This window comes from Natrix helvetica, assembly GCF_964273705.1.
Source record: "Natrix helvetica genome assembly, chromosome: 1".
In the NCBI taxonomy this organism is placed as follows: domain Eukaryota; kingdom Metazoa; phylum Chordata; class Lepidosauria; order Squamata; family Natricidae; genus Natrix; species Natrix helvetica.
The window spans coordinates 110,874,111-110,901,438 of NC_138548.1; the positions used below are offsets into that span (position 1 = coordinate 110,874,111).

General features: G+C 39.8%; 1 protein-coding gene across 1 annotated transcript; it reads left to right on the forward strand.

Annotated features, from left to right (window-relative positions):
• Positions 1 to 396: 396 nt before the first annotated feature.
• IFITM10 (interferon induced transmembrane protein 10) lies at positions 397 to 26,919 on the forward strand. Its single transcript, XM_081935472.1, has 3 exons — positions 397 to 481; positions 1,691 to 2,123; positions 26,094 to 26,919. The coding sequence occupies exons 2-3, from the start codon at positions 1,911 to 1,913 to the stop codon at positions 26,241 to 26,243; spliced, it is 363 nt and encodes a 120-aa protein (XP_081791598.1). The 5' UTR covers positions 397 to 481; positions 1,691 to 1,910; the 3' UTR covers positions 26,244 to 26,919.
• The last annotated feature ends 409 nt before the right edge of the window (positions 26,920 to 27,328 follow it).

The following is a 27,328-nucleotide window of genomic DNA, read 5'->3' on the forward strand; positions in this document are numbered from 1 at the left end:
AGTCCTCAAAATAGACGCTAAAAAGCCCCGGTCACGGAGATGCCTGCGCTGTTACATGGCAGGTGCGGGAAGGTTGCGTTTCCAGCAGGTAGGGTTTTTTTCGGTGGGGGAATTGACAACTCTGGAATTCCCCCCACCCCCCAAAAAAAGCTTGTGTGTGAGAGAGAGAGCACGCGCGTATTGCGCGCTTGGAGCCGAGAACAGCGAGAGAGAGAAAAATAAACCCCGCGCACTCGTGGAAGTAGCGGGCTTGGCGAGGCGAGAAAGGGAAATTGAGTGCCCGCGGGGTCTTCAGGAACGGGTGCGCGCACGCCTTGCCTGGCTTGGATTGAAGCCGAGCGGGACCGTTTGACCTCTTTCCACGCCCGCCCGCCCCTCCCTTCCCTCCCCCGACGCCTCCGCGAACTCCAGTTGCTAAAGAAGGGACCGCGGCAGTGTTGAGCTGGGGATGCAGCACAACTGCCCGCCTCCCTCCCTCCCCGTAAGTATCCGCTCTCTCCCTGCTCTACGGATGGACGGAGGGACGGGCTCCGGTGCCGGTGGATCTACGGGCAGGCTCCGTTTCGTAATTGCAAAGCCGATGGGATAGGGAGAGGAGCCGGCGAGAGAAGGCGCGCTTCTTTCACTCTTACACATCCCCCCCCCCGGCTTTTTTTTTTTTTTTTTTGTCCTCCTGTGCCTTCTTTCTTCCTCGCCACCCCCGACCGCGCGGCGACGCCGTCCAAAGGGGGGAAAAAACTGCTGACAGGTGAAGAAGGGGGAGGAAGGGAAAAGTCAAGCAGAAATGTAGCCCGAGATGAGAACGCTCAGTAAAATGGGCAGAGAGCGAGCGGAGGAAAGCCTAGGAGGCCGGGCTTTTCTGTCGCAGCTTGTGCAGTCGGTTCCAGGAACAGTCTGGCTTTCGTCGCCCCATCCGCCCGGGGGCTGCTGCTTCGATCCTGATGTCGACGCGGGACGGGAGAGCCCCGCGGAAGAGATGGGCAAAGAGTGGATGAGAACGGGTTGGAGGGAGAGATGCGGGGCGGGGATGGGGAAGAGGGGGGCGAGGACTAGAGTCTCGTGGCAGGGAGAGAGTCCTTTTCACCCTGAGTCCACGCTCTCTCTCTCTCTCTCTTCTTTTGGAAGTCGTCTTCCCTTGTCCAATTTCTGGAATGGGGAGGATGATGAATCAAAACCCTCGGTTGTGTTTACACGAGTGAGCGAGGAGAGCATTGCTGTTGTTTTTGCCCGATCCGACTGCAAAGGACTTTAACGGGGGGAAATGGAACAGGAAACCAAACCCAGCAGATGGGGAGAGAAAGAGAGGGCTGGGAGAAGGCATGTGACGACGTGTCAAGCTCCTTGCCTTTCCCAGGGAATTAATGAACTCCGAGGCTGTTTTGTGTGGGAAGCAGGAGAGGGCAAGCCAAGCCTACTGCGGAGCTGGGACACCCAGCTGCAGGGAATCCAGGAACTATTACACTGCTGCATACATTAATGACTGCTCTTGTCTGCTCCCTTTGTGGTACATGTGTTTAAACAGGCTCCTCTCTTTTCTCTTTTCTCCTTGCCTGGGAATCCCCCTTTTTCTTCCTCCTTTCTCTGCCTCTTTTCTGTTTCTGATTTCCTGCATCCCGGTATTTTGTTTTTGACACTCACATCCTTTTCCCTTCCTGACCCTCCCCACTTTCTCCATCGCTGTCTTTCTCAGGGGAACATACTTTCCTTGGATATAGTTGTGTAAACTGGGGGTTGCCATCACGGAGAGGCCACAGGAACCCCCCTTGGGCCCTCCATGTCCCCTTGATGGGGCTTTCTGGACTCGAAGACCCCCTCATGTACCCCAGCAGGGGTGCTTCGCTTGCATCTCCAAGACGCCCCCCATTCAGCAAGGGTCCCCTGTGCTGTCTCCTTCTTCTGCTGTGTGTCTGATGGAGAACAAGACCTGCAAAGGGGACAGCCTGAGACCACCCGTGCAATGCAAACACTCCGTGGAGAAGAAAACGATGACTAATCCCACTGCTGTAATTGAAATCTACCCAGACACCACTGAAGTGAATGATTATTATCTCTGGTCCATCTTCAACTTTGTATACCTCAATTTCTGCTGTTTGGGCTTCATTGCCTTGGCATATTCTCTGAAAGTAAGTATGAATCTCAGTCCTGCATGATTAAACTTGTTGGGTTCAGGCCTGTAGTTGGAGTTAAGTCTGTGTTCATTTAACAAGACCAACTAATTGTTGCTAATTTACTCCAGTTTGGAAATGAGAACTGATTCCAAGGAGGAGGAAGTATATCATATCTTACGATGAACATTCTCTAATAGAAAAAAAAGTATTTGTGAATTCAGGTCTGTGTTACAAAAATACTATGAAAAGGAGTGCTGTTGATTCTTTTGGTGGGGGAGGAGATAACCTGGAAGCATCCTCATAAATGAAATAATATACCTTCTAGATGGCTTCAATAAGAAATTAAATTGTTCATTGCAATTTAATTACTCCTTTCAGTTTCTTGACAAACCAGGAAGATGAATTAATTTTATAATGGTTGAGTTGTAATGATAAGAACAAGTTGGGTGGTTAGGATTTAAGAATATATGTCCTAGTAGGATATAGTTGCTTCATGCCATTGACATCATGCTACCACAATCAGAAACCTTTTTTTAATATTCTAATAGAAATCCTTTCATCAGTTTACATACTTTATTTATCTTTATACTAAACATGTAGAATAGATCAATATTTTCATAACAAAATGATAGCTTTCACGAGAATCCACATTAGTAGAGATATTTTGCCTTAGGGCTTGGGATTTTCATTAACTCTCCTTGTTTATGAAGCATTGGAGAAGTTGATTCATATAATTAGACAATGCCCCATCTAGCAATGGATCCATCTTAATTGGTAGCAGCTGCCTAGGACATCTCTCAAGAATTCAGGAACCGAACATAGATCTTCTGCTTGTAAAACATTTCATGCTCTGCCACGATTCCTCTTCAGTATTTCCAAACTTTCACTGGTTATGTAGATAAAATAATTCTCATCTTAAAAGGCAGGAATATTGCAGGTTCTATACATTCTAATCATTTTGATTTTGGTATCCAATGAAATGCTTTGTATTTAGTATTCTAATGGGAAAATGAGTTTAAGATTAGGGTTGCTACCTTGTGTTTAAAAACATCTGGAAAACTATTAGATGGCAGCAGACAAATTCAGAAAATGCCAGCCCATTGCTATTGTCTAGTGGTCATCCAGAGTTCTTCAGTACAGATCTGATAGTCCTACAGAATCAATCATTGGATCCTAATCTTTAGGGCGAAACCTTTTTGTTTCTAGAATATGAGTGGCTACGGATGCAAAGGATCCTTTGAGGAAAAAGAGCAGCTACAAATAATGAGCAAAGATGTGTACTTCATGAACAAAGATTTGCATTTGTCAGCTTCTAAGACTGCCTTTTGGAGGACCTCTAAACCTCTTATTAGACCATGCTGCTCCCTCCATATACTACCTTCTTCCTTGGGAAAATAAGAATAGGAAGGGATGAAAGGCACAGCTGCTACTACTCATATCACCCAGGCAAAGAAGAAGCAGGCAATATTCCTCTGGGACTCATAAATGGCAAGGTCAGAAACGGAGACCTTCTAGCAAAACTCCTAGCTAGAATAATGGAAGCTATTGGAGAGGGTGGAGGTATGGATATGACATGTATTATGGATCAGAAAAGTAGATCTGGAACTGTTTTGTTTAAAAATGGGAAATCAACAGCATGCACTCATTGAAAGAGTTCATTTAAAGAGAACCTGGAGACTGTTACATAGGTATGAAAACTCTGGCTTATTTGGCCATTACAAAATTAGAGATGGTTTCATTAAGAGGGCTTGATCTGGCCACAGCTTCTGTATCTTGTATAATATTTTTAATGTAATGTAACCCTCTAAACACAGCAAACCTGCTGTGATTATTTCTCATAACTGCAGGGGGAATATGAGACAGCTGGACTCCAGGAATTTCACTGCTGAGTGCAGCCAAAAAGCAAATTGTGATCATCTGTCAGTGATCACAGGATGATAGCTCTCTCCCCTCCACATACTTCCCCCCCCCTTTTTGCTCCTTTTTAATAAACTGGAATGAGGAGTTGAGAATTGGCCTTAGAGAGGAATATATAGTATGTTTCACAGGCAGCATGTATACTAATTTGGTGTAACCCAGGATTTATTTACGTATTTCATCCCAGAACCAGATCAATTAATTGCCTGTGTCCAGCAACTGTAAATTGTGCAAGAGGGCAGTGGGATCATTTCCAAGTTAGCACTCTTGTCTCTTTAGCAGTACAAGCTGGTTACCCCCAAACTTGACTTAGACTAATGAGTTCCTATGCTCCTCATTTTTATTTTGCTGGGGTGGGGTGGGGAGAGAGAAGCCCAATGATTGGCCTACATTCCTTAGTTGCATTATGTGTGATTAGTCTGCTTTACTGCAAAGTAAAGACATTTCAGGAGGCTGGGTGTGTTTAATATGCTGAGCCAACAGCTGTAGTGTACAGGCTTAGCATTCTTTTGCAGGTAACCCCATGATACATGGATTACAACTGGCATCCTTTGAAAACTGGCTTTGTATTCAGTCTAAGACTTGTATGGCCTTTGAAAAATGCAGGAAAGTCATTTTGATCATAAGGTCCCTTGCTCCCAGTGTAATATTGCAGCTCCTGTTTTTTGTATTATTACATGCCCTAACTCATGTTCCTTGTGCGACTGTGGCAGTCCTCTGTGGATAAATGCAATGCAATGCAATGCATTCAATGCAATGCTCTTCTTATAGCAATAGAGAACAGTTGCAAATAGTCTGTTGTATCGAATTTGCATCTCTGAGCATTGAGGACAGAGTTGAATTTCCGTACAAATCCATCTTCTAGGCCGTGCACGGTCTTGGCTATTAATCGATCGTTCTTGGTCACATAACCCACTGTGGTTCCACGTGATTTCTCATCCAACTTTTTCAGGTTACATTCCTGTGTTTCATGCTGGACTTCACTAGTTTTGTGCCCGTGCACCTGCCTTGGTTTTAGTGCTTTGGAGAACATATTAGGGTCTTAATTGAGCCAAGTTCAGTGTCGGAGCAAAGAGATCTCAGATTAATGGCTGCATTTGAAACTGAAATGTAGCAAACAAAGAATTGCTGTATTATCTAAGGGCAGGCAATAATTATCCTGGGTCAATTACAATTGCATGCAGGCTGTCTGTGGGTTAAGAATGAGTTCTCTTCCCTAAATCTTTAACTCAAATTTGTATTTAAATTGGAACTCATACTTATAAATGGGTTGTCTATTAATAAAAATGGCAGATGGCATTCTCCTTCCTTGAGCTGACAAAGTGCTGAAGCTGCATGTTTTTAATATACGGCCTGTTTTGAGCAGTTCCTACAAGCATTGCACGGCTTCAGTGCTTCATCAGCTTGAGGAAGGAGAATGCTGTCCACCATTTTTTTTGTAATAGGCAGCCTGTCATATCTAGGGGTTGTGCTAAAGTCAAATGTTCTTAACCTAGGACTGCCTGTATATGATTCATTTTTACCTCCTTCTAAAGCCCTGGATACACACAGTCCTAGGCACCTAACACAGGCATAGATTTTTCCACCTGAGGTTTAGGCTCTATAGCTCTTGCCTCACAGGTGGCAAATGTTCTTCTTATGTCATGTCCTTGCCCTTAATAAATTATTTTTTATTCTCCTGGTTCTAAGCCAACTTATTGGTTGAAGGAGAAATGAGGGCAATAAGGGACAACCTTCGAAGCAAATTCTAATGTAAAACACTGCATTTATAATACTCTCCATGCAAAAGTTAAAATTTTAAAACAGGATGGGAGCAGAATCTTTATAGAGTATATAAGAGCACACCAAAACAGGGAACTGTGTTTGGTGTTGGATAAATTTCTCTTTCTCCACCCACCTCAGGTTCATTTCTTTTTTTCAAGCACTATCCCAAGTTATATCACAAATCTAGATGGTTGAAAATTTAAATAGGCATGGATCGTTAGATGGATGGATGACTATTAGAAACACTCTGAAAAGTGTAGATCAGACTGGAAAGTTGCAAAAGAAATCAAACAACTTCTGTACCGTTATTAGGAAAACAATATAGACATATCCATGTGATCAACCGCTCATCCCCAGGACATTGCGGTAGACAGGAGGGAAGCTAATTGATAGTTCCCCTTTGTGACCTTTGCTAAGGCTATGCAGCATACTGTAGTAGGGACTGTTTCTAATATCTTTGCAGGGTTAGAAATCCGATTGCCTTTACTGGTAAAAGTGAAGATTTAAAGTCTGACAAATGTCTCTGCCCAAAGGGCTTGTGAGAACATTGAGTGAAAATAGTTTCATTTACATTACAATACTGTTAGTAAAGGGACCGTAAGATTAGGCAAAGCTATTGCATTTGTGGTCAGTGTGTTTATAAAAGTTGGCCTTATGTTGAGTTGGCTAGGTTATTCAATTACAGAATTTTTGAATAACCTAGAATGATGGAAAAGCAAGATTTCATTTTACTATAATCTAAAGCTTATCAGCATAGACACCTGAACAATTATTGTACCACAAAAGGAGGGTTAGATTAAAAAAAAACCTAAGTAGTAGAAGATAATTTAATACTTATTGGTAGATTTCTGGGGATGCAGAAATCTTGCCGTTGTTCAATTCTATTTGGCTTCCTGTTATTTAGAAACAATAATAATCTCTCTTGTCCCAAAATATACGACAAAATATATGATGAATATAAGAAGCCGAAGAGGAGGGCAGCAAGAAATATATTTGGTGTGCAGGCTTTTGAATTCCATTCAATTACAACATCAAAACAAATTTGCAGATGCTGAATACATGAGTTCTGATTATATTACTATTGCATCAGGCTTTTAGTGATAAAGTTCTGGGTAATGGCAAAATAGCTTTCATAAGCCTTAAATGTGTTCATGTTTCAAAATATGATCGAAATATCCTAGAATTTGATCCATTTTTGTGTGTTCAGTGTCGTTTTTTTTCAAGGCATAGAATATGCCCTATAATCCTGTCCTTCACAGTATCTCTTTGTGATTTAACCCTAACAATTTAGTGCCAGCATGACTGCTACTGAAAAGAGGACCAATATCCCTTTTATATTTGGTTAAGTTTTCTCAAGTGCAGCATCTGCTGCATGAAGGAAGATGAAATGGTGTGGCAAAGGTGAGAGTAATTCTTCCATTTCCCTAATCTCTTTCCAATTTATAGATAAAAACGCTGCCACTTATTTTTCACCCAGGAGTTGCTATTTCGGGGAGGGAGGAATTCTGTCCCTCATTGAAAAGAAGGATGGAAAAATGGGATTTCATGTGGATGTTTTTTGTAAGAAGAGTAGAAGATGCTGTACCCTGCCCTCAGTTGCTATTAAAAAAAATATCAGCAGTATCTTACAATACAATACAATAGTAGAGTTGGAAGGGACCTTGGAGGTCTTCTAGTCCAACCCCCTGCCTAGGCAGGAAACCCTATACCGTTTCAGACAAATAGCTATCCAACATCTTCTTAAAGACTTCCAGTGTTGGGGCATTCACAACTTCTGGAGGCAAGCTGTTCCACTGATTAATTGTTCTCACTGTCAGGAAATTCCTCCTCAGTTCTAAATTGCTTCTCTCCTTGATTAGTTTCCACCCATTGCTTCTTGTTCTACCCTCAGGTGCTTTGGAGAATAGTTTGACTCCCTCTTCTTTGTGGCAACCTCTGAGATATTGGAATAATGCTATCATGTCTCCCCTAGTCCTTCTTTCTCTTAAGCTAAACATACCCAGTTCCTGCAACCGTTCTTCATATGTTTTAGACTCCAGGCCCCTAATCATCTTTGTTGCTCTTCTCTGCACTCTTTCTAGAGTCTCCACATCTTTTTTACATCGTGGCGACCAGAACTGAATGCAGTATTCCAAGTGTGGCCTTACCAAGGCATTATAAAGTGGTATTAACACTTCACGTGATCTTGATTCTATCCCTCTGTTGATCAATACTGTGTGGGTCTCAATTGGCACTGTTGATTTCCTACAAGGTAGAGCACAGGCAAGTAGAAGTTAATGTCACCATTCAGAATGTACTGGGGCTGTTTGTCAGAGAACGCTGTTGCCAGTCACATATCCACCATTACAGGTTCTACCAAGATCCATCAGAGAACACTTAATGAAGGATCTCATCAAACTGATTCTGCCACGAATGGTGTTCTACCAGAAATGTAACAACTGGGAGACATGGAATATTTCACAGTGTAAAATAGGAAATCAGAGTTTTTAAAATAAATAAATCTCATTGTGAGGAGGAGTTTGCTAAACATGTAGCAAATAGAAAAACAAATGTTTATGTTTGAGGAGACTGAATGTTAATGTGTTACGATGGAGGGGAGGAAGTATCTGAGAGTCATCTTATATGTTCTGCAAGCTTTTTTCTAAGCCTCTAAGTGGCTCTTAATAAAATCTAGTTCTTTTATAGTAGAAAAAAGGAATTTTGTAGAAACTGAGGCATTCTGAAACTCCTCAGGGATAGCAATGAAGTTCTAGGGCTGAAGAATTCTACAAATTAAATCCTGGTTTGAATACTACCATTTCTCATCTATTTTGGGACACATCTTGTGTTCAAAACATGCACAAACAGGGCCAGACGTCACATTTTGACAGCCAAAGTCATATTTTAGCACCCCTATGGTTTAGTTTATTTTCCTTTTTATAAAAAAAGGGAATTTCAAAGAGGTGCCAACTTGTATCTTCTATTTTTTTCATTGAGTGTTTGAGCATTATACTTACAATTTTCAGCCCTGGACAGATTTTTATCTTTCTCAAAAATTTTCAACTTTTATAGTATGAATAACAGTAAATAATTTTAATTACATCAGCGCCCAAATGTTGTCAAGTCACATCCAACTTTAGTGGTGGACATGTTTGAAAAGCATAGAAAGAAAAAGTCCTAAAGGAATGAGGAAAGATTATACGATTTTATACTCGTATTATGTATTTTGGAAGTCTTTTCAATTTTGACATCTCCTAAAATTTGATGTCCTAGGCAACTGCCTGGATATCTAAGCTTAGTACCAAGTCTAGACATAAATACTTTTTGGATGCAGGAGGCTTGGGGAGTTAATGCCATGAAAGCATGGCATTAACACTGCTTAAACCATTTAAGAGTGAAGCCGAAAGAAAAATTTACACATGCATAATCAGAAAGGAATTGAAAATGGACTGACTATAGATGGGAAATTTGGATATACTGTATGTATAAGAAGCCCCAAAGAAGTTATCCAAAACTCAAGAAGGGATGCAAACCTTCAAATGGAACTTTGAAAAGGAAAAAGAAATAAAGAAAATGCAGTGATATCTTTTTTCATCCTAACCAAAACAATTATGAACATAAAGAAAATTTAGAACAAAAACTTATTTTTAAGAAAAAAACAAGTCCAAAGTTCCAATACATTTTGAGGCAGAGGAACAAAGCAGTTTTTGACTCCAATTTTGGTCAAGTTAGAAAGGTTGAAGAAGGCACCTTGCCATTTTGATTTAGTTAAATATCATTCAGATGTAAAACCTATTGGGAAAATGATGTTAGAAATCCTCCTGGAAAAATAGTGACCAAAACTTTTGCCATCATAACAGCTCTGAAAAATATTGACTTAAGTTGACAAAGATAAATGGGTCATTAAGTCAGGTCCACCAAACCAGAGAAATATAACTATTTGCATTTAAACACAATATAAGAAATGTTAGCAAGGACATGTGCTAGACTAGACAACTTTTGCATCTTTATAGCTGTCACTGTGATGGATTGTTAAGATCCATTATTGCAACATTCTCCATGGCATAGAATTGGAAGATTTTTTTTTTTATCAGTAATTTCTGCAGAAAGCCTTTAGGGCTCTTCTGTCTTTAGGCTCTGATTTTATAGGAGAGGAAAAGCTGGGGAGAAAGGGGAAAATGCAAACATATCTTCAAAAATACAGAATAAAACTGTGTGACAAAGGTTAAAGACATAAAAACTTCAGGACAGAGGGAGCATAGGAAATAGAATCATATGACAAGTATAGGAGGTGATAGTATCCGTTTTGGAAAAAAATACCCTTTTTTTCAAAATACTTGAGGTTATGCAGACAAAATTGCAAAAAATGGTGCTATATCGGAGCATCACCTTCATTTAAAGATATTGGTTAAATAGTATAGAGAAATATTTTAGGCAATGCATCCTGATGGCAGGGCAGAGGCCAATGGTGCATTTTCATTTAAGTTCCTTTGAAGAGGTGAAAGAATTTTATCGATCGAAAGCTATAGTTTGAACTGTGTAATGGATTCAACAGAAAAACAATAAAGAAAGCAAAGGAGAAAGGGAACATATTCGTTTTGGATCCTCTCCTGTATGTTTTCTAGTTGATGCTTTGAGTGTAATCATCCAGGACAACTCCACAGTAAGCATACTATAGTTGCTCATAATACCTATTGAGAAAGAGAGAGGATAGATTGATTATAACATATTTATTTCTGCCTAATAAAGTCTCATTTTTTTCAGCAGGTGGAATTGCTAAAGCATGTTTGTACATTCTGTAAATGCAATTGTGGGCCCAGGGACATCTTGATTAACTTTGATTGATAGGATATTTTTGTCATGTCTTTCAAAACCTTGCAAATGTCTTTTTAGGCAGTAAGAAGTTGACTTAAAAGGGTGTGCTTTTTTTTGGCAAATACCAACAATGTAATGTTGTAAGCTGTCCAGAGTCTCCGCAAGGCTAGATAGGTAGCAAATAAATAAAATAAATAAATAAATAAAACAAACCAATTTTAAAAATCCAATATTATTTTAATTATTAAGTCTAATTTAGATGTCAGTAGCAATTATCTAGTTAGAGTGTCAGGTAGTAACTGAATGATTTGTTAACCAAGTAGTTGTAGTTTGACAATTATAGATAAGTTGTTCATTTCACTGATTTTAGTTTGGCCCAAGACATTTCAATGGCCATATTTTTACTTGTATTCACAAAACATTAAGAGTGAATCCAACCAATGAGAGACCCAAGTGATTCACCGTAGCCAAAAGGAAGGGTAAGGTAAAGTTTATATCCTAAAATGAAAAGGAATTGCAGTATGTCAGCAACTTCAGCTGTACTGCAATTGAGCCTGAGATAAATTAGCTCAATTGTCCACTAGTGCTGCCGTCAACTGAAACTTGAGGTTGTGGGGCCTGCTTTCAGACTGACACAGAATCCTAGTATAAAAATAAGTAAGCTCTGTATGCACTGTGGATCCAGTTTATGCTGTGCTCAAAGTGGTACCATTCTTCTTCTGAGATTGCTGCTAATCCTATATTTCAAATTTAAGGTTGTATGTGTGTTTAGAATCTGTTCATGGCTACCTTAAAGATAATTTTTCTTCCAGTGTCTGAAAAAGGAAGAGATCGGTTGTATATATGTTTAGATTGCATAGTTCAATACTTCAAGTTCTTATCTTTAACCTTTTGGTCATTTTATCAAATTTAAGACCATACAAAAGCTGACATTTTTATAATTGCACCCCAACTAAATGTATATAGCCATCCTCTTTAACAGTATACATTCTGAATGTGCTGAACTCCAACTTCTAGAATTCCATGTGCAAATTCTTAATATCCAGCCCCTATTGAAGAACCCATTCCTACAAACATAGGAAATGTTTGTATATAATTCCAATTCCCAATTATGCCAATGAAGGATTCCTTTTCAGGGCAGCTAGCAGCTTCAAAGAATAATTTTCTTCAGGATTATATCTAAAAAAATTCATCTTCCCTGCTGATTCTTGCTGACTCCTGTAATTGTGTTTGTGTTTTGTATTAAACATAAAGATGGATTCAAGCTTCATCATATAAATTATTTACATCTGAATGTGTGAACTGTCTCCATTTAAAGGCAATATGTCTAAGAGACAATTTTCTCTTTCTTTTGAGGTTTTTTTTTGTCATATGTCATTTCTTCATGCAGTCACTTAGTAATAAATATGCACATATGAATCAACTATTGCATTCTTTTACAGATAGGAATCAAGACATATAAACCCAGATTTTTAGGTTTCTTGGAATTGTAGCATAGGACACCTAGTGCAAACATGAACATGCAGATTAAGCCAAACTTGCTGTTTACTTAGTCCAATGAGATTATTTCTTAATAAGTGGGTATTTATAATTACAATTTTAGTGAATGTTGACTTTCCGGTTTTTACTCTGAGAAATCAAAGACTTTGCAGCTCTTGAGCTCGCAGGTGGTTGGCCAGCTGGCGGCAAGCTCTTAATGAAGAAACCCAGTCGACAAATTCTCATAATTTTATCATATTTCTTTGAAGAACAAAGATTTATAGAAATTAAGAAACATCAAGCTTGCCTTGCAGCTAGTAAAGTAAATATAGACAGGTGGGGCAAGGATAATGTTCATAATTGCAAAGTACCACAATTTCAGTAACCACCTGAGATCTGGAGTTAAGAGAAACTGATAAAGAGTCTGTCTCTAATGCCATCATTAGAGACAGGGAGAAGGAACCATTCACACCAGTCAGACCGATCAGAGAGATTAAAAAAAGCACATAGTGCCTCAGGCTTCTAACCAAAATCCTTTCCAAATGAGAGCCATGAAAGAGATCGTCAGATCTATGAACAGCAGATCTGTAGATTCATCCACACTCATCTCTGGAGTGCTTTCCTCCCATCTAAGAGGTGGGAAGAAGTCATGTTAGTATGAATCGTGCTTGCCTTTAACATGCTGTGCTGATGTCCATATAGTTTTTCCATGCAACATTGTTAGGTCAATGATTGGCATGTTCCCCTGGCTAACACTTCATCATCCCCAGACATGGGAAACATCAGTTGCCATGCCTTCTCCATGTCAGATGGTTATTGTAAGGTTTAAGCCAATCTATTCTTTTCTAATCATTTTTTTTATCAAAAGGCTGTCAATCTATTGACCACTTCATAGCAGGCAAGAGCTTGTCTCCCTTAATTGAAAGGCAGCAGGAACCTGGATTTGTGCAGCCAACATACATCTGGCGCATAAGTGTTCTTGGAGCCAGAGTTTAAGAAAGGGCCTTTAGTATGTGAGAAAGAAGTGTTGGACTTGAAGGATGCTCATAGGTGCATGATTTTTGTCAACTGATTAATCCATCAACCACCATGTGACCCCAAAGAGATGCATCTATAGCTGCTACAATAAAAGTAGTCCTAATCTACATGGCATTGGTTTCTTAGGTACCTTTTAGGACTGAAGGCATCAGTCCGGGTCAGAGATCATTTAAAAAAAAGAAAAATGTGGCTAGAGAAGCAGAATTATGGTCTCCCTCACAGCCAAAACAGTAATGCTGAGCAAGTGCCAACCCAGGGGTAAAATGAAAGGAGCAGTTGTAGTTCAGCAGACCAAGTACCACAACTGTGTCACTCAAGCCAATTCCTCCACTTGGAAGTTCCTCTTCTGTTTTCCCAAGGAAAACATTATGTTCCTATTGGAACAGCTTGGTTGCCTCAAATCTTCTTAGCTGTGGACTGCTGACAAGATGGGGGTTCTTTAGTACTGTAAGATGATGTCTTCAACAAATAAAAGGAAAGAAAGTCAGGAGATGCTGTTTCTGCCCTGGTCTTATGGATTAGCCCCTTAGAATTCAAGCCTGCTCAACTCCTTCTGATGTTCTGGAAGCTTCTGAAGATGGAAGAGCATTTTGTTGCCTAGTTTGTTTTTACTTTACTTAGTCTTGAATTTATTTTAAATTAATTTGCTTATGTTATCTTGATTCTTGTTTTTATTATGCCTTTACTTTATTACTACTATTACAATTACCTTTGTGTTTTATAATTTTTATTAGCAATTTAAATATTTGTATATTTATCATAGATAAATATTTCTGTCTGCAGATAGATGTTTTCTGATGACTCTTGTAACCTACCATGACTCTTCATTGAGACAATGGGAGGGAGGGAGGGATTTTCAACCTACCACATTGTTTCAGAAACACTGCTATGCTAATGTAAATGTTTTTCTGGGTTTCTTCATTTCAATGAATCCATTGATTTAAAATGTATTTCTATCTTATACATCAACATATAGTGCTACAACTGTGAGAGAAATCATGACATTTTCAGGAAGAGCAAGTGGAATTTTATCACTTATACAATTTAATTTTTCTAGCATGCTGCTGTATAGTAATTTCAGAGATAATTGTAAGATAAGCCCCGCTGCTTCATTTTAAAAAAAATGGTTAAACTCCTGCACATTTATATTAGTACACCTGATTTTGTCTAATGAAAGGCTTGCAAAGCTTTTCAAAATTGCCTGTATTTCCATTCCAAAATTAGTTTTTTTTTCCCCCATAGCTCTGAGTAATCAATGTTTTTTTGCTATGGCTGCAGTAGCTTTTATTTTTAAATCTCTAGGAAGAGCAAAAAAATGATGTTGCTTCTTCTAAAGACTTGTACATCTTTGATATGGCTTCGGAGCAGAAATGCCTTTTCCCCACAAGTCCACATATATTCATTTTCCGCTTTTCACATAAAAAATTATTCTATATCCCAATTCCAGTATTTCCTTTTCCTTCCAACTGTCATGGCCAAATTATTCCTCTAATGCAGGGGTGTGGGAACTTTAAGACTTGTGGACTTCAACTCCAAGAATTCTACAGCCTATTATCTATATAATAGATAACACATTTTCATGAAATCTGAGTCTTCTAGTGATTGTTGTGGGCCTTTAAAATCCCTCTAGGAACTGTTGAGAAGCTTTTGGTATACATAAGTTTTTGGTCTATGTCTCAGCTATGCATTACACCTTATCTGTCTTATTGAACCATGAAAAGAATAAATATAGTGGGGATCTTCTAAAGTTTGGTAGTAGTTCCACATACAATAAGTATCAGATGATTTGAAATTACTTCAGGTAAATTGTATGAAGTATAAAATTATATTAAAATATATATAGACATTCTTAGTCTCACTGTAGAGTAAGAGCAGGCAGAGCTGGGTGCAGAGTTAAATATGTCATAAGCTTAGAGTCCTTACATTGCCACAAATGATCCAAGACCCTCCTTGAATTCCATTGACTCTTAATCTAGCGCCAGTGTAGTGCTTACTGTTAGGTGATTAGATTTTTGTGTTTAGGCTTGAATAAACCTTCTGTGCTATAATTTAATGTATGGTCCTAATCCTTGGTGCCTGACATTCATCATTAGTTTAGCATGAATTCAAAAGGCTAGGCTAGAATCCTACCATTGGCAGCTATCAATTGATTTTACTTGACTGGCCTTCCAAGCTGGGGCCTACCAAATATCTTAGGCTACATGTCCCAATATTCTCAGGATCCTGAATGTGCTGGCTAAGAATTATGGGAATTCCTGCAAGTTTTACATTAGGGAAGGTTAACCTGAATCAGTGAGCATTCATACCATTTTAGTTCACATTCACTATCTATCTTCTTGGGAATCTGATAATATATTGAATTTATAGAGGCGGTGGACATACGAGTGCTGATTTTAAATTACATTGTCTTATGCCTTGGTGGTTGATATAATGTACAATTCAGAACTTCCGTTGTTCAACCTTGTGGCTTGCATTATTCTAAATGTGTTTTAAAAATATGAGGTTGTGGTTAGGAATTAATTAAAGCAGCAATTTAGTGAGAAAAATCTGATTGGAACAAAGCAAAGCAAAAACTAGCATAGTGATAGTATAGATAGAGCTAAAAGCATCTCCCATGCTTTTAAAAATCTGTTATAACTTGGGTTCAGTAGCATCTGACATGTTCATGCAGGAAATCCATCTATGTGGATTCATTACAAGCCCAAGCAGTTGTGCTTTGCTATTAGTATTGTATTGGTGCTGCAGGATTTAAAAAATGTTGTTGAAGCATTGACTCCTATTCCTTCTTGGACTTAGGATCATCAAATTGGAAGGTTTTCCTATAGACAACATTATTCACTGAGTTAAGACTTTCAGCTTGTGAGCTCTCATAGAAGTCATGTTAAAAATAGCCTGCAATCTTTGGTACTTCTTACTAAAAGGTGATTTCTGGAAGCCTTCAAGTCTTTACTCATTTGGGGGAAAGTACTGAAGAAGAAAGGAACAATCTGCTATCTGTTTCTTTCCATCTCACTGTAATCAGTGCTAATGACAAACCAAAAGATTACAAGAATGCAGTTCTTTTCTATATTGGAAGTGTCCATCGACATGTTGAACATTTATACAGATTCAACCACAGCAGAACCTTGAATCTGAAGTTTCAAAGAACTTGATTCCAAGCTAGAGTAAATGTTTGTAATTCTGTTCCTTCTATTGCCCAACCAATGGATATTTGAAGAACACAGGCTTTTGCAGTGACAGTAAAGATTGCAATGCCTATGCACATAGGAAGACAGAAGAATACAGATTATTTTAAACAACTCCACAAAGCAGCTTCTGTCAAATGTGTCATGATGTTCATAAGCTTGCCTTGTCTTTGATGCAAGGGGGAAAATGAAGTGACAAACTCATTTGCAAAGATGGATAGAAGAACTCACTGTGATCTCAGCAGAAAAGGAGTCTAAACCAGCTGTAGGAAATCAAAGGATTCTGATGATACTGAACTACAATTCCCAGAATCTGTTATCATTAGCTGGAATTGCTGATAAGGGAGTCTGGGAACGTGTATGCAACTGAAATGTTGCAAGTTCCAGAGAAGCAACCTCCATTGCCCAGGAACTCATTAGGAGAAAACACACTAGGGCTCCCAAGAGCAAGAAGAAATGCCTCTTAGGAAGATACAGATATTATCTCTCAACGAGAAGATCATCTAAAGTCCTTGGTTAAATGAGGCTTTCAGTCTTAGGGTTCAGAAAAATTAAGACTACATTACCAACCTAAATCTTACCCATGCATACCGCAGCATTCTCCACTAAAATTAAAGACGTCAGTTTTTGCCAGATTTTGGCAACAAGTAAGAAGCACAACCAAAGTCTAGTTTCACCCCAAGCAGTCCTATGCTATCCTTTCATAGAGAAAAGATCAAGTGACTCTTGTCATTATCAGGGATGTCCACAATAGTTTTAAAATGGCATTCATAACTGGACATCCTTAATCAAGGTGCATTGGTTATATTGCATGCATTATAAAAGAGTGGACTTTTCCCATGGGATCACACATCCACCATTTGGAAGCCAGTAACCATTGCTGCAATCCATCCCAAATCTTTTATTTCTTTCCAGTCACTCTGTTATACCTTTTCTCTCTCCTTGCTTTGGACTGTCTTTCTCTTCCACCTGTGCCCAACTATGCTTCCTCCAACCTTACTGACACTTTTCCCCAATACAGGAGAAAGCTTACTTCCATGTCTTGTTATTCAATGGGATGGGCAACAAGGGGACAGGAGTTGAGAAGAGCACAGTGGAAATTGTGTATGAATGTGCTGGACACTGACCACAGATATCCAACTTCGAATCCTTGTTTGACAACAGCTTAGTAGGTGATGTCTGCTCAGTTTTTACCCCCAGCTCAATACCAACCCACCAACCACCACCCCGGCCGGCTTCTAGTTACAGGGATAAATATAAAACAAGAAATTGGTGTAAATTACCTGGAACTCTTACAGGAAAAGTGGGATAATTTGGTTGGGGGGGGGGGCTTTGGTTGGTATATTATGTAGAAGAACCACTTTTCTAATATTTTGCATAGGTTTAAATATGGTGACCCAGGCTTTATCATTAGGTCTGCTGGCATGTTAAAATTATTTTCCTGTACAATCTGAGTCACTGCCAATTAATTATCCCTCTTTCAAAATCTCATTGCAAGTTACAGTTATTAATGTATTCCAAACTCAGGTTTTGCTTTTTCTTACCATCAGTTATGATATTTTAATCTACAAAGAGAAATAAGAAGATTAGCCACATTTTCGAAGTCAACTAATCCTCTCAGTGGGAGTTGCTGGTTTTTCCAAGGCTTAGAAGTATCTGTTGTTTCCCCAATTTTAAGGCAGCCAGCTCATCAGAAAATTGCAGCTCTCACTATGAAAGCAAACCGAAGATGCTTGTATCCCTTTCTCTTAATTCTCTCTCTCTCCCCACCCCTCTTCCTCTCCCCAATGAGCCTTGAACCCCTTCATCAATGTACTTTCCAATTCCATGCCCCTTGATAGTTTGATTCCCATTTACTGTAACAGTTCTGGATTGTGAGCAGCCAAATGCAGCGAAAGGACATCGGATAAGGCAAAACAAAAGTCAACTTGCTTTATTTTCTGCAAGAGAAATCACCCCTCCTCAGATACGTTTTTGCCCATGCAAGAATTATTTTTATTCAGAATTTTGCGTTTGCATTTGTGTAAACATCTGTGAGCTGTTCTTCTTCTATGAGCAAGCAGACTATTTTTAAGCAAGGTCTATCTTCACAGAAGAACGAAGTGGAAGATTCCACATATTTAGGATGCACAGGATGTTGCTCTATGGCCTGAAATAAACTTCAGGCTTTAGAAATTGGTGAGCTGGAAACACAAACTGCATCCTTGGACGTGCAGCAAGAGTTAGAGGTGAATGTTCGCCAAACAGCACCAAGTTCACCAGTGATTTATTTTCTTATTTATTTAACAGATTTCTAGCTTGCTCTCTCTAAAACTGGCCAAGCCATGACGGCTCCCAATATAAATCCATAACAATAATCACACAAAAAACACGCATCTGATAGAAATCAGATACTTTAAAAATATAATAACCTTATAAAACAATGATGTCCAGAAAATAAAACCCACAGCCTCAAAATTAAAACAGCCAATTTTAAAACAATATGATTTTGACTGTGGGGAGGGGAGGGGGGAAGGCTTGGATATAACAAATAGGACCAAACTATTTTTTAAAAAAACAAATCAGAATAAAAAGTGCCCTAGAAATAGCTTATAAGTGAATAGTCAAAATCTATTGCATATACAGAAAGGAGATTTTCTGAAAAAAGAGATCCAGGTTCCTGACTGGGATATGAGAGGGAGTATAAGAGAAGATGCGGATACAGAAACACTGTGTTGGAAAGGACCTTAGAGGTCTACAAGTCCAGCCCCCCTGCTCAAGCAGGGGGCCCTATACAGGTAATCTTTCAGTTACGAGAGTTCACTTAACGACTGTTTGAAGTTGCAACATAGCTCCCCCAAGTATTTATGACATGACACAGTCCTGAGGTTGCGAATGTTGCAGCATCACAGCCGTCTTTCACCTGTACGAATGACCGCAGAGGCACTACAGAGGCATTCACCCTGCCTATTCCCCCCTCCCCGGCCAGGTCTCCACAGGCACTGGGCTTGTGGAGACTCACTTACCTTGCGAAGATCTAGCGAGCTGTCTCCTCTCTGCAGTCTATTTGCCTGCTTCGTTGCTTCAGGCCTTCGGTGCATTCGAAGATAACAGAGGTGTAAAGTACCACAAGATCACGCAAGATCAGTAGTGTGAGATCTCATGCTACTGATCTTGCGTGATCTCGCACTACTTTAGGTCTCTGTTTGTGGCGAATTGGGGCCTGGATGAGATCTGCAGCAAACGGAGGGAAGATTTCAGTGCTTGAGGCCTTCCCTCCATTTGCCATTTCCTTGTCAAAGTTTGCAGGTTCTAGTTGTCTTTGCAAAAAGCCTTTGCCAGCACGAATGGAGCCCAGGAGGGGCCAGCGCATTCTTGCCATCAAAAGCTTTTTTGCAAAGGCTTGCTGAAGAGTTTGTAAGCCGATAGGACACTTCGAGACAGTGTGATTTCCCTGCCCCAAAGCCTCCCATTGGCATGCAAATGATTTGTCCGCTGAGTCTGGAAGCTTCTGGGGGCCGTGATCTTGCGTGGCAGAGAGACTAGAGAGGAGGCAACTCGCTAGATCTTCGCTAGATAAGTGACCCAGTATGGCAAGATTGGGAGGGGAGGAGCAGTTGTGGGGAGTAGAAGATATCGAAGTGGGATGAGGGAAGACCTTGGGTGGTCTTAGGTAGGTGTCCTGTTCTATCAGTAGCCACACACACCCTGGATTTCCCCACCCTGAGATACCTTGTGTACTTAATATCCTGTGTATTTGATTAGTAAATGGGCGAAAGGGGGAGTTTACACTGTCATTTTATATGATTCACTTCAACGAATCCTCAGGTTACAAATGTAATTGGTAGGCTCCATTAAATTCGTAACTCAAATACTGCTGTGACCCGCCAGCAGAGCTGGCAGCAGATTCACACAGTGAGAAGGTTGGGGAGGGACATGGGCCAGTCCTGGAGTCTGTTGAGGGCTCTGTGTCGGAGGCAGAAAGGGCGCCAGAGCCATATGCCAGCTATCAGCTGCCTTAGACTCAGACATCAGTGAGGCAGACGAACAGCTGGAGCCTGTTCCCAGTGTGCGCATGCATAGAGTTGCTAGATGAAGGGAACAACTAAAGAGCAGGGGCTGACTAAGGCCAGATGATGAATGGCCCCTCCCAGAGGAAATAAAAGAGGAGCGAAAGGGGATTGGAGTTTGCTTAATTGGTTCATGACTCTCCGAGACTCCTGGCCAAGTTCTGCAGATATCAGCCTGTCAGCTCTCCAAGCCAGATAAGGTCTGTGACTGTAAATCCTCCCTTGAAAGACTTTGCTGGCTGTGAAGGAACAGAATTCACTGTAAATTAATAAAAGGTTTTTTTGCCGGGACAAGGAGTTTGTTTCATGCTCTTAGGAAGCCTCGGTCAGAACAAAGACTACCTGTACCATTCCAGACAAATGATTGTCCATTGTCTTCTTTAAAACCTCCAATGATGGAACACTCACAACTTCTGGAGGCAAGTCATTCCACTGGTTAATTGTTGTTCTCACTGTCAGGAAATTTCTCCTTAGTTGTAGACTGGATCTCTCTTTAATGACCTTCTACCCATTACTTCTTGTCCTGCCTTCAGATTCTGTTCTAGCCTTCCTGTGGAGTCTAGTCTTTCTGATCTGGCCTACCTCAAAGGGCTGACATGAACTCTTACAGGGAATAAGAACCTCTAATGTTGGTTGGTGCTGCCAGCAAGGAAAGTCAAATCCTAATTTAATTCTAGGAAAATTTCCTTCCAGGATGGCAGGGATAAAGAACAATAAAGCCTTAGAGTGGAGTCAGAACTCTCAGTTCACAAAATATATTGAATGCTGTGCTTTCAGGTAAATGTGTGTGAATGCAGTGATAGTGCTAAACAAGTAATGTGTATGAACTTGTGGAATTATTTTTGGAGTTCATAAAAAATAATCATTTGATCTATGCAGTTCTGCTGCATTACAGAACAAAGGGTTTTCTATGCATGCTCCACCACTGACATCTTGTGTTTAGCCTTGTTCAGTGCAAGGGCTATTCATCCAGTGGAAGACACTAAGCAAAACAACAATTTAAGTCGGTTCCTTGTCCATAACAAAAGGCTTCCAGCCATAAAATTCAACTATCTATAATCTTTTAGTATATATGTTTCAATCTGAAAGAATGTCTTAGAATAATGATTTACAGTACTAATCCTGGGATCCCCAAACAATGACCCTGGTCACCAATGTTTCTGCAGACCAGAGAGACAGAGAGAGAGAATGGCTTTGCTAGCATGAATGGGCAAGCCCCCACCCTCACTGCCTGCAACCACAGTACTTACAATGTACTCCCAAATTTCCAGATGTGCCCACTAGCCAAAAAAGATTGGATACTCTTCGCCATTGGTGTTTAGTTACAGCCATACCGAAAGTGCCAATAAGCAGGTTTAATTCACACAATGTGTGAATGTGACAAGATTTTAACTACAATTTAAAAAATGGTTAAGCTAACACAACGGCCTTCTTTACATATTGTATTACACTAATCTAAGGTAAAGGAAACTACCTTCGTCTTTTTGTTGAAAAGAAGTTCATGGGATGTTCTTAAAATTGAGCTAAATTCCTGGTGACTAAGGGAAATATTCCTGGACATTTTTAGCCTGCAGGGAGGGACACAAAAATGAATAAGTTGTCAATGCCTTTTTCTGGGGTATTTTTTCAACAACTCAGTCTAAACTACAGATCTAAATCATTTTGTATGGGTTTTCCACATAGAACAAAAGATAATCTTATAAATAGCAATTATTTAGTACAGTATTCTATAGCAGTAATAGTAATTCCATTCTCAGCATTGTTTGCTAAGCATTTGCTTTTAGCTAGAAAAAAGAGGTTATGGTAGAAGGTTAATATATACGTAGCATAAAGGTAGAAGAAGTAAGTCCATGTCATTTTATAGGCTAAACCTAGTTACTATGATGTATTTTTCCACATTCTAGAGTTTACTTCATCAGATCTTGGCAATTTTGTCCTAAATGCAAATAAAATGGTTTTCTCCAAAGTTTTATGATACATACGTGACATACAGATAAACAGCTTATGGAGCAAGTTAAATGAATTAAGCACTTAGAGCTTGTTTCCAGGCCAATCATGCCTCCTCTGTGGCCCAAAAGAGCCTTTCAGCCATTTCAAAATTTCATCATACACAGAGAAGGTTCAGGTAGTCCTTGACTTACAACCGTTTATTTAGTGGCCGTTCAAAGTTACAGCGGCACTAGAAAAAGTGACTTAGGACTGTTTTTCACTCTTACGACCGTTGCAACATCCCCAGGGTCACATGACCAAAATTCAGACGCTTGGCAACTGGTTCATATTTATGACAATTGCAGTGTCTCAGGGTCTTGTGATTTGCAACTTTCTGACAAGCAAAGTCCACGGGGCAGCCAGATTCACTTAACAACCATTTTACTAATTGAGCCGTGGTGGTGCAGTGATTAGAATGCAGTACTGCAGGCTACTTCTGCTGACTGCCAACTGCCTGTAGTTCGATTCTCACTGGTTGATTGGTAAAATGAGGACCCAGATTGTTGGGGGCAATATGATGACCCTGTAAAACTGCTTAGAGAGGGTTGTAAAGTACTGTGAAGGGGTATATAAGTCTAATTGCTATTGCTTTTGCAATTGTCTAATTTAACAACTGCAGTGATTCTCAACAACTTTGGCAAGAAAAGTTGTAAAATGGCACAAAACTCACAACCAATGTCTCACTTAGCAACATAAATTACGGGCTCCATTATGGTCGTACATCGAAGATTACCTGTACTTCATCACAGCCCCCATTAAATCATTTACAACAGATTCTTATACAGACTGCAATTGGGCTTATATTCTAACTTCGAACCTCCATCCCAAACCCTGTTCCACTATCAGAATCCCTGATTTTTGCCCCCTAAATGTGGACCTGAGATTAGAGGTCGAGTTGTTTAGAATCAGAACTAAAATCTGGCAAGCTGTTTTATTAACATTGCTAAAGATCCATCTGGCTCCAGCCAGACTGCTTTCCTTTCTAATATCTGACAATCTTAGGTCACACTGATGGAGGAGTCTTATGAATCAATGGCGATCATATGTCCCTCTCCAGAATATTTGTTATTGTTAGAGTGAGATAAAGCCAAAGAAATAATCATCGAGCAGGAGATTCAAGATACAGGGTGACAAAATGATTTAATTCAACCTTCAGGAATGTATCACCATCTCAGGGAGATCCAGAGAGCCTCCCTGCAACTTATCCATTTTCAATTACATGAATATTGATGAGCTCTTCTTGCTTTAATGTCCTCCATTCTGCATTCTTTGGGAATAGATAAAATACTGTTGCAATCTCTCACAGATTTTTGCCTCAGCAAAGTGAGGGAGGTGCAAACACTCTTATGCTGCAAGCTTCAGGCTGCCTCTCCTCTGAGGCTAATTTCCCAGATCACATTTTGTATTGATTATTTATTTGCTGACAGGCACTAGAGAGTAATATACTTAGATGCAACATTTTGCTTTTTTTGTTTTGTTTTTTGCAGCTGGAATCTATTACTGTATCTTTAATGGACCGGAGCAGATAGCTAATCATATTGTCTAAAATTGTGTGGTGTGGATGATGGTTGCAACACAAACCTTGCCATTCTCAGAAATAGGCTGCTGGCATTTTTGCATCCACTGAATAGGAAAGGGAATGGCTCAGTCATTTATATTGTGGGGCAAGGGTCATGGGGGGGGGGTATTTGGAGTAAGAGAGACCCCTTGGGATCAATTAGCTTCTTTCTGGCCTTTCCAGAATATACTACTTCTCCTCTTGACCCTGTGAATTGATTTATGGTAACTGGCCAGTCATGTTAAGAGCCAGGTTGGTTGTTCATAGGATTTGTATTGAGAAAAAAAAATCAGATTGCCATATTAATAAGTTGCAGCCACAAAACCTTGTGAAAGTTCAAGATAAACAAGGACATTATGACAAAAACTGGTCTCCAAATCTCTAGTTACTGAAATTCCAGTAGGATGCTACTGAATTAAAATATTTTAAAGGTCCAGTTATATAAGTCTGACCATGAAGTACAACAATAATTACTTTCATCTCCATCACAAATTTTAATTAATGTAATAATGTAATTAATTTAATAATAGAATGAATGGTTTATTCCTGCTGTCATAAAAGATCATTATGTTTCTTCTGCATTGATTTAAATGTGTTGTCCCAAACTGTACCTTTGCTATTTTATTGCCACTTGACCTCATTTATTACCGTTCCCTCCTTCCACCCGTACACATATATATATCTGCCAATTGTGACAAATGCTTTTTATGGCTGATGAAGTGGATTGTAGCTGACGAAAACTTTGACCAAGTACTATAGCAGAATTGTATAATGCACAGAATTCTTAGGCATACTTGAAATCATACCTACCTTAATTTAAATCTGCATGCGCATAGAATATGGGCACCTGGAACAATTCTCAATGATACAACTTTGTATTCTCACGGTATTCATTTTCAAGCTCTTATTCTAAAATATATTGGTTTCACAAGAATCACTCCAAAATATGGTGCTTTAACATGTCTTAAGAATAATTGTGATGTGCAGGATAATATATAAATCCATTCTAAGAAACAATTCTATCTTTCTCTATCCCTGTTAAACTGTAGCTGTTCTACAGAAGATCCTGTTAGCTCAATTCTCTTAATAGTCTGTTAGTCCTATCAGGGACACGGTGGCTCAGTGGCTAAGATGCTGCGCTTGTTGATCAGAAAGGTCGGCAGTTTGGCAGTTCGAATCCCTAGCGCCGCATAACAGAGTGTGCTCCCGTTCCTTGTCCCAGCTTCTGCCAACCTAGCAGTTCGAAAGCATGTAAAAATGCAAGTAGAAAAATAAGGACCACCTTCGGTGGGAAGGTAACAGTGTTCCGTGCTCCTTTGACGTTTAGTCATGCCAGCCACATGACCACGGAGATGTCTTCGGACAGTGCTGGCTCTTCGGCTTTGAAACAGAGATGAGCACCGCCCCCTAGAGTCAGGAATGACTAGCACATATGTGCGAGGGGAACCGTTACCTTTACATTTTACCCATCAATAGCTTCTTATTGCAAGGAAAACCTGTGACATGTTTCACCTTCTCTTTGAAAAGGACTGCAGTTGCCTAACTAGTAGGAACAGAATATGCATGCACACAAATATACACAGATTTCAGGCTTTAAATAACTTGAAGAGGAGGCATTTCTAGGTTTCAAGACCATGAAGTGGCAGATCTCATGAAAATAAAACATCTTTTCAGTGCGTACGATGGGTTTCTTCTCCCATGTGACACCTCAGCCCATGTCAAGGTCTTAATGGCACATTTACCCACATCTCATTTTCACCCCATGATCTATATCCCAAACAGTAGATTTCAAAACTCCCAGAATTGCTGAGAATTGCAGTACCCTTACCATTTTTTTCTCTTAAGCAAAGCTAATTAGTACCATTCACCTCTGTCATTGATCGAACTGTTCCCAATTCATCACCTTCCACCTTCTCATTGAGAGGGCTTTTTCCTTTACGGGAAACAAATACAGCAGTCCTGCCCTCACTGCTTGAGACTGAAAGGAGTAGCTAGGGTCTCCAGCCAGAGGAAATACTATTGCTGGATGTGAGATGCTAGCAGCAAATTTCAAGGTCTTTCTGTTTGTTGGGTTCAAGTCAGAACTTTGCTTAAAATGGCAAAAATAGAAATGGTCCTGGACAATTGGTCTTGTTTTGGAGTTTTAAACTCACCCTTATTCCTTAGCTTCCTTTTTTTTTTAACCTGTGTTCCCAAATTTGTTTCTTTCCAGGTGCGAGATAAAAAACTCCTCAACGATTTGAATGGTGCTGTGGAAGATGCCAAGACTGCCCGCCTTTTTAACATTACCAGCTCGGCACTTGCCACCTTCTGCATCATCCTTGTCTTTATCTTCCTACGATACCCACTCACTGACTACTAGAAGATGGCTCAGCCATTGCTGCTCAAAGTCCTCCGTGCCGCAGGTCGCTGCCGTGGAGTTACTCACCTAAGGGACACAAACAACAATAGTCCCATCTTAATGGCAGGTGCCTCCTCTCCTCAATACTAAAAGTATGCTGCAAGCTTCAACATATACTCACCCTCTGCCCCAGCCACCCCTGTCTGCACCCAGCCTGGCTGGAATGCAAACTTAAGTAGCAAAAACTTTTAGTTTTACATTTTGTACACAAAATATTTATTTTCTTGAAAAAGAAGTAGGATTTGATGGTGGGAATGTTTTTTTTCCCCCTGGTCCAAGGAGAGATAGTACCAGAGCCTCAGATGAATGTTACACACAACCAAGCTGAGTACTAATTGGAATTGAAAATTTGGGGTGGATAATTCTGTTGAGGAATCCAGAGGAATTTTTGGGCTCTACAACCAAGTCTGTATACAACTTCCATTCCATTGCAGAGGAGAGAATGAGCTAAGGAAGAGGCATGACTCTGTGGAACTTGATCCATTGCATCTGGACTGCTGCTTTGTCTGTGCCTACTGCCTCCCTGTTCTGTATCCCCAACACACATCCTTTGCTATGTATGTTTTATTGGTTTTTACATTTGACTGAAGCCCAAAATAGCTTGCCAACAAAAGAAACAAAAGCAAAAAAAGAACAACCATCAGGAAATTTGGATTCCTCGGAATTTATTCTCAACTTCTCCTGATCAATTCTAGAGTTTTCCAAAGTAAATAGAAAAAAGTTTTCTTTGGAACCTCATGGAGACCCTGAAAATTTACATAGTTCTTGTATCGTTGCCAACTTTCAATAAAGAAAAAAAGCGTCTAACCATCAAATAATGAATTACTACAAAGTTCATGTTTCTGTCTCATCTTTTACTCTCTAATAGGAGAAAGCTATAGTATACTTCTGAAACCCTTTTGAAGCTGTTTGATTTTATTTACCAAACACTCATTGCTTTTATATTATCTGAATATTATGTTAATATCACTAATATTAAAGGGGGAAGTGGTTTCCCTCCCCCCTTTAAAGTTGCATAATGTAGCAATGCAATTCCACATCTTAGA

Coding starts and splice junctions, on each gene's coding strand:
- IFITM10 (XM_081935472.1), top strand. CDS start 1,911: ATGGAGAACAAGACCTGCAAAGGGGACAGCCTGAGACCACCCGTGCAA. Junction 2,124..26,093: donor CCTTGGCATATTCTCTGAAA/GTAAGTATGAAT, acceptor GTTTCTTTCCAG/GTGCGAGATAAAAAACTCCT.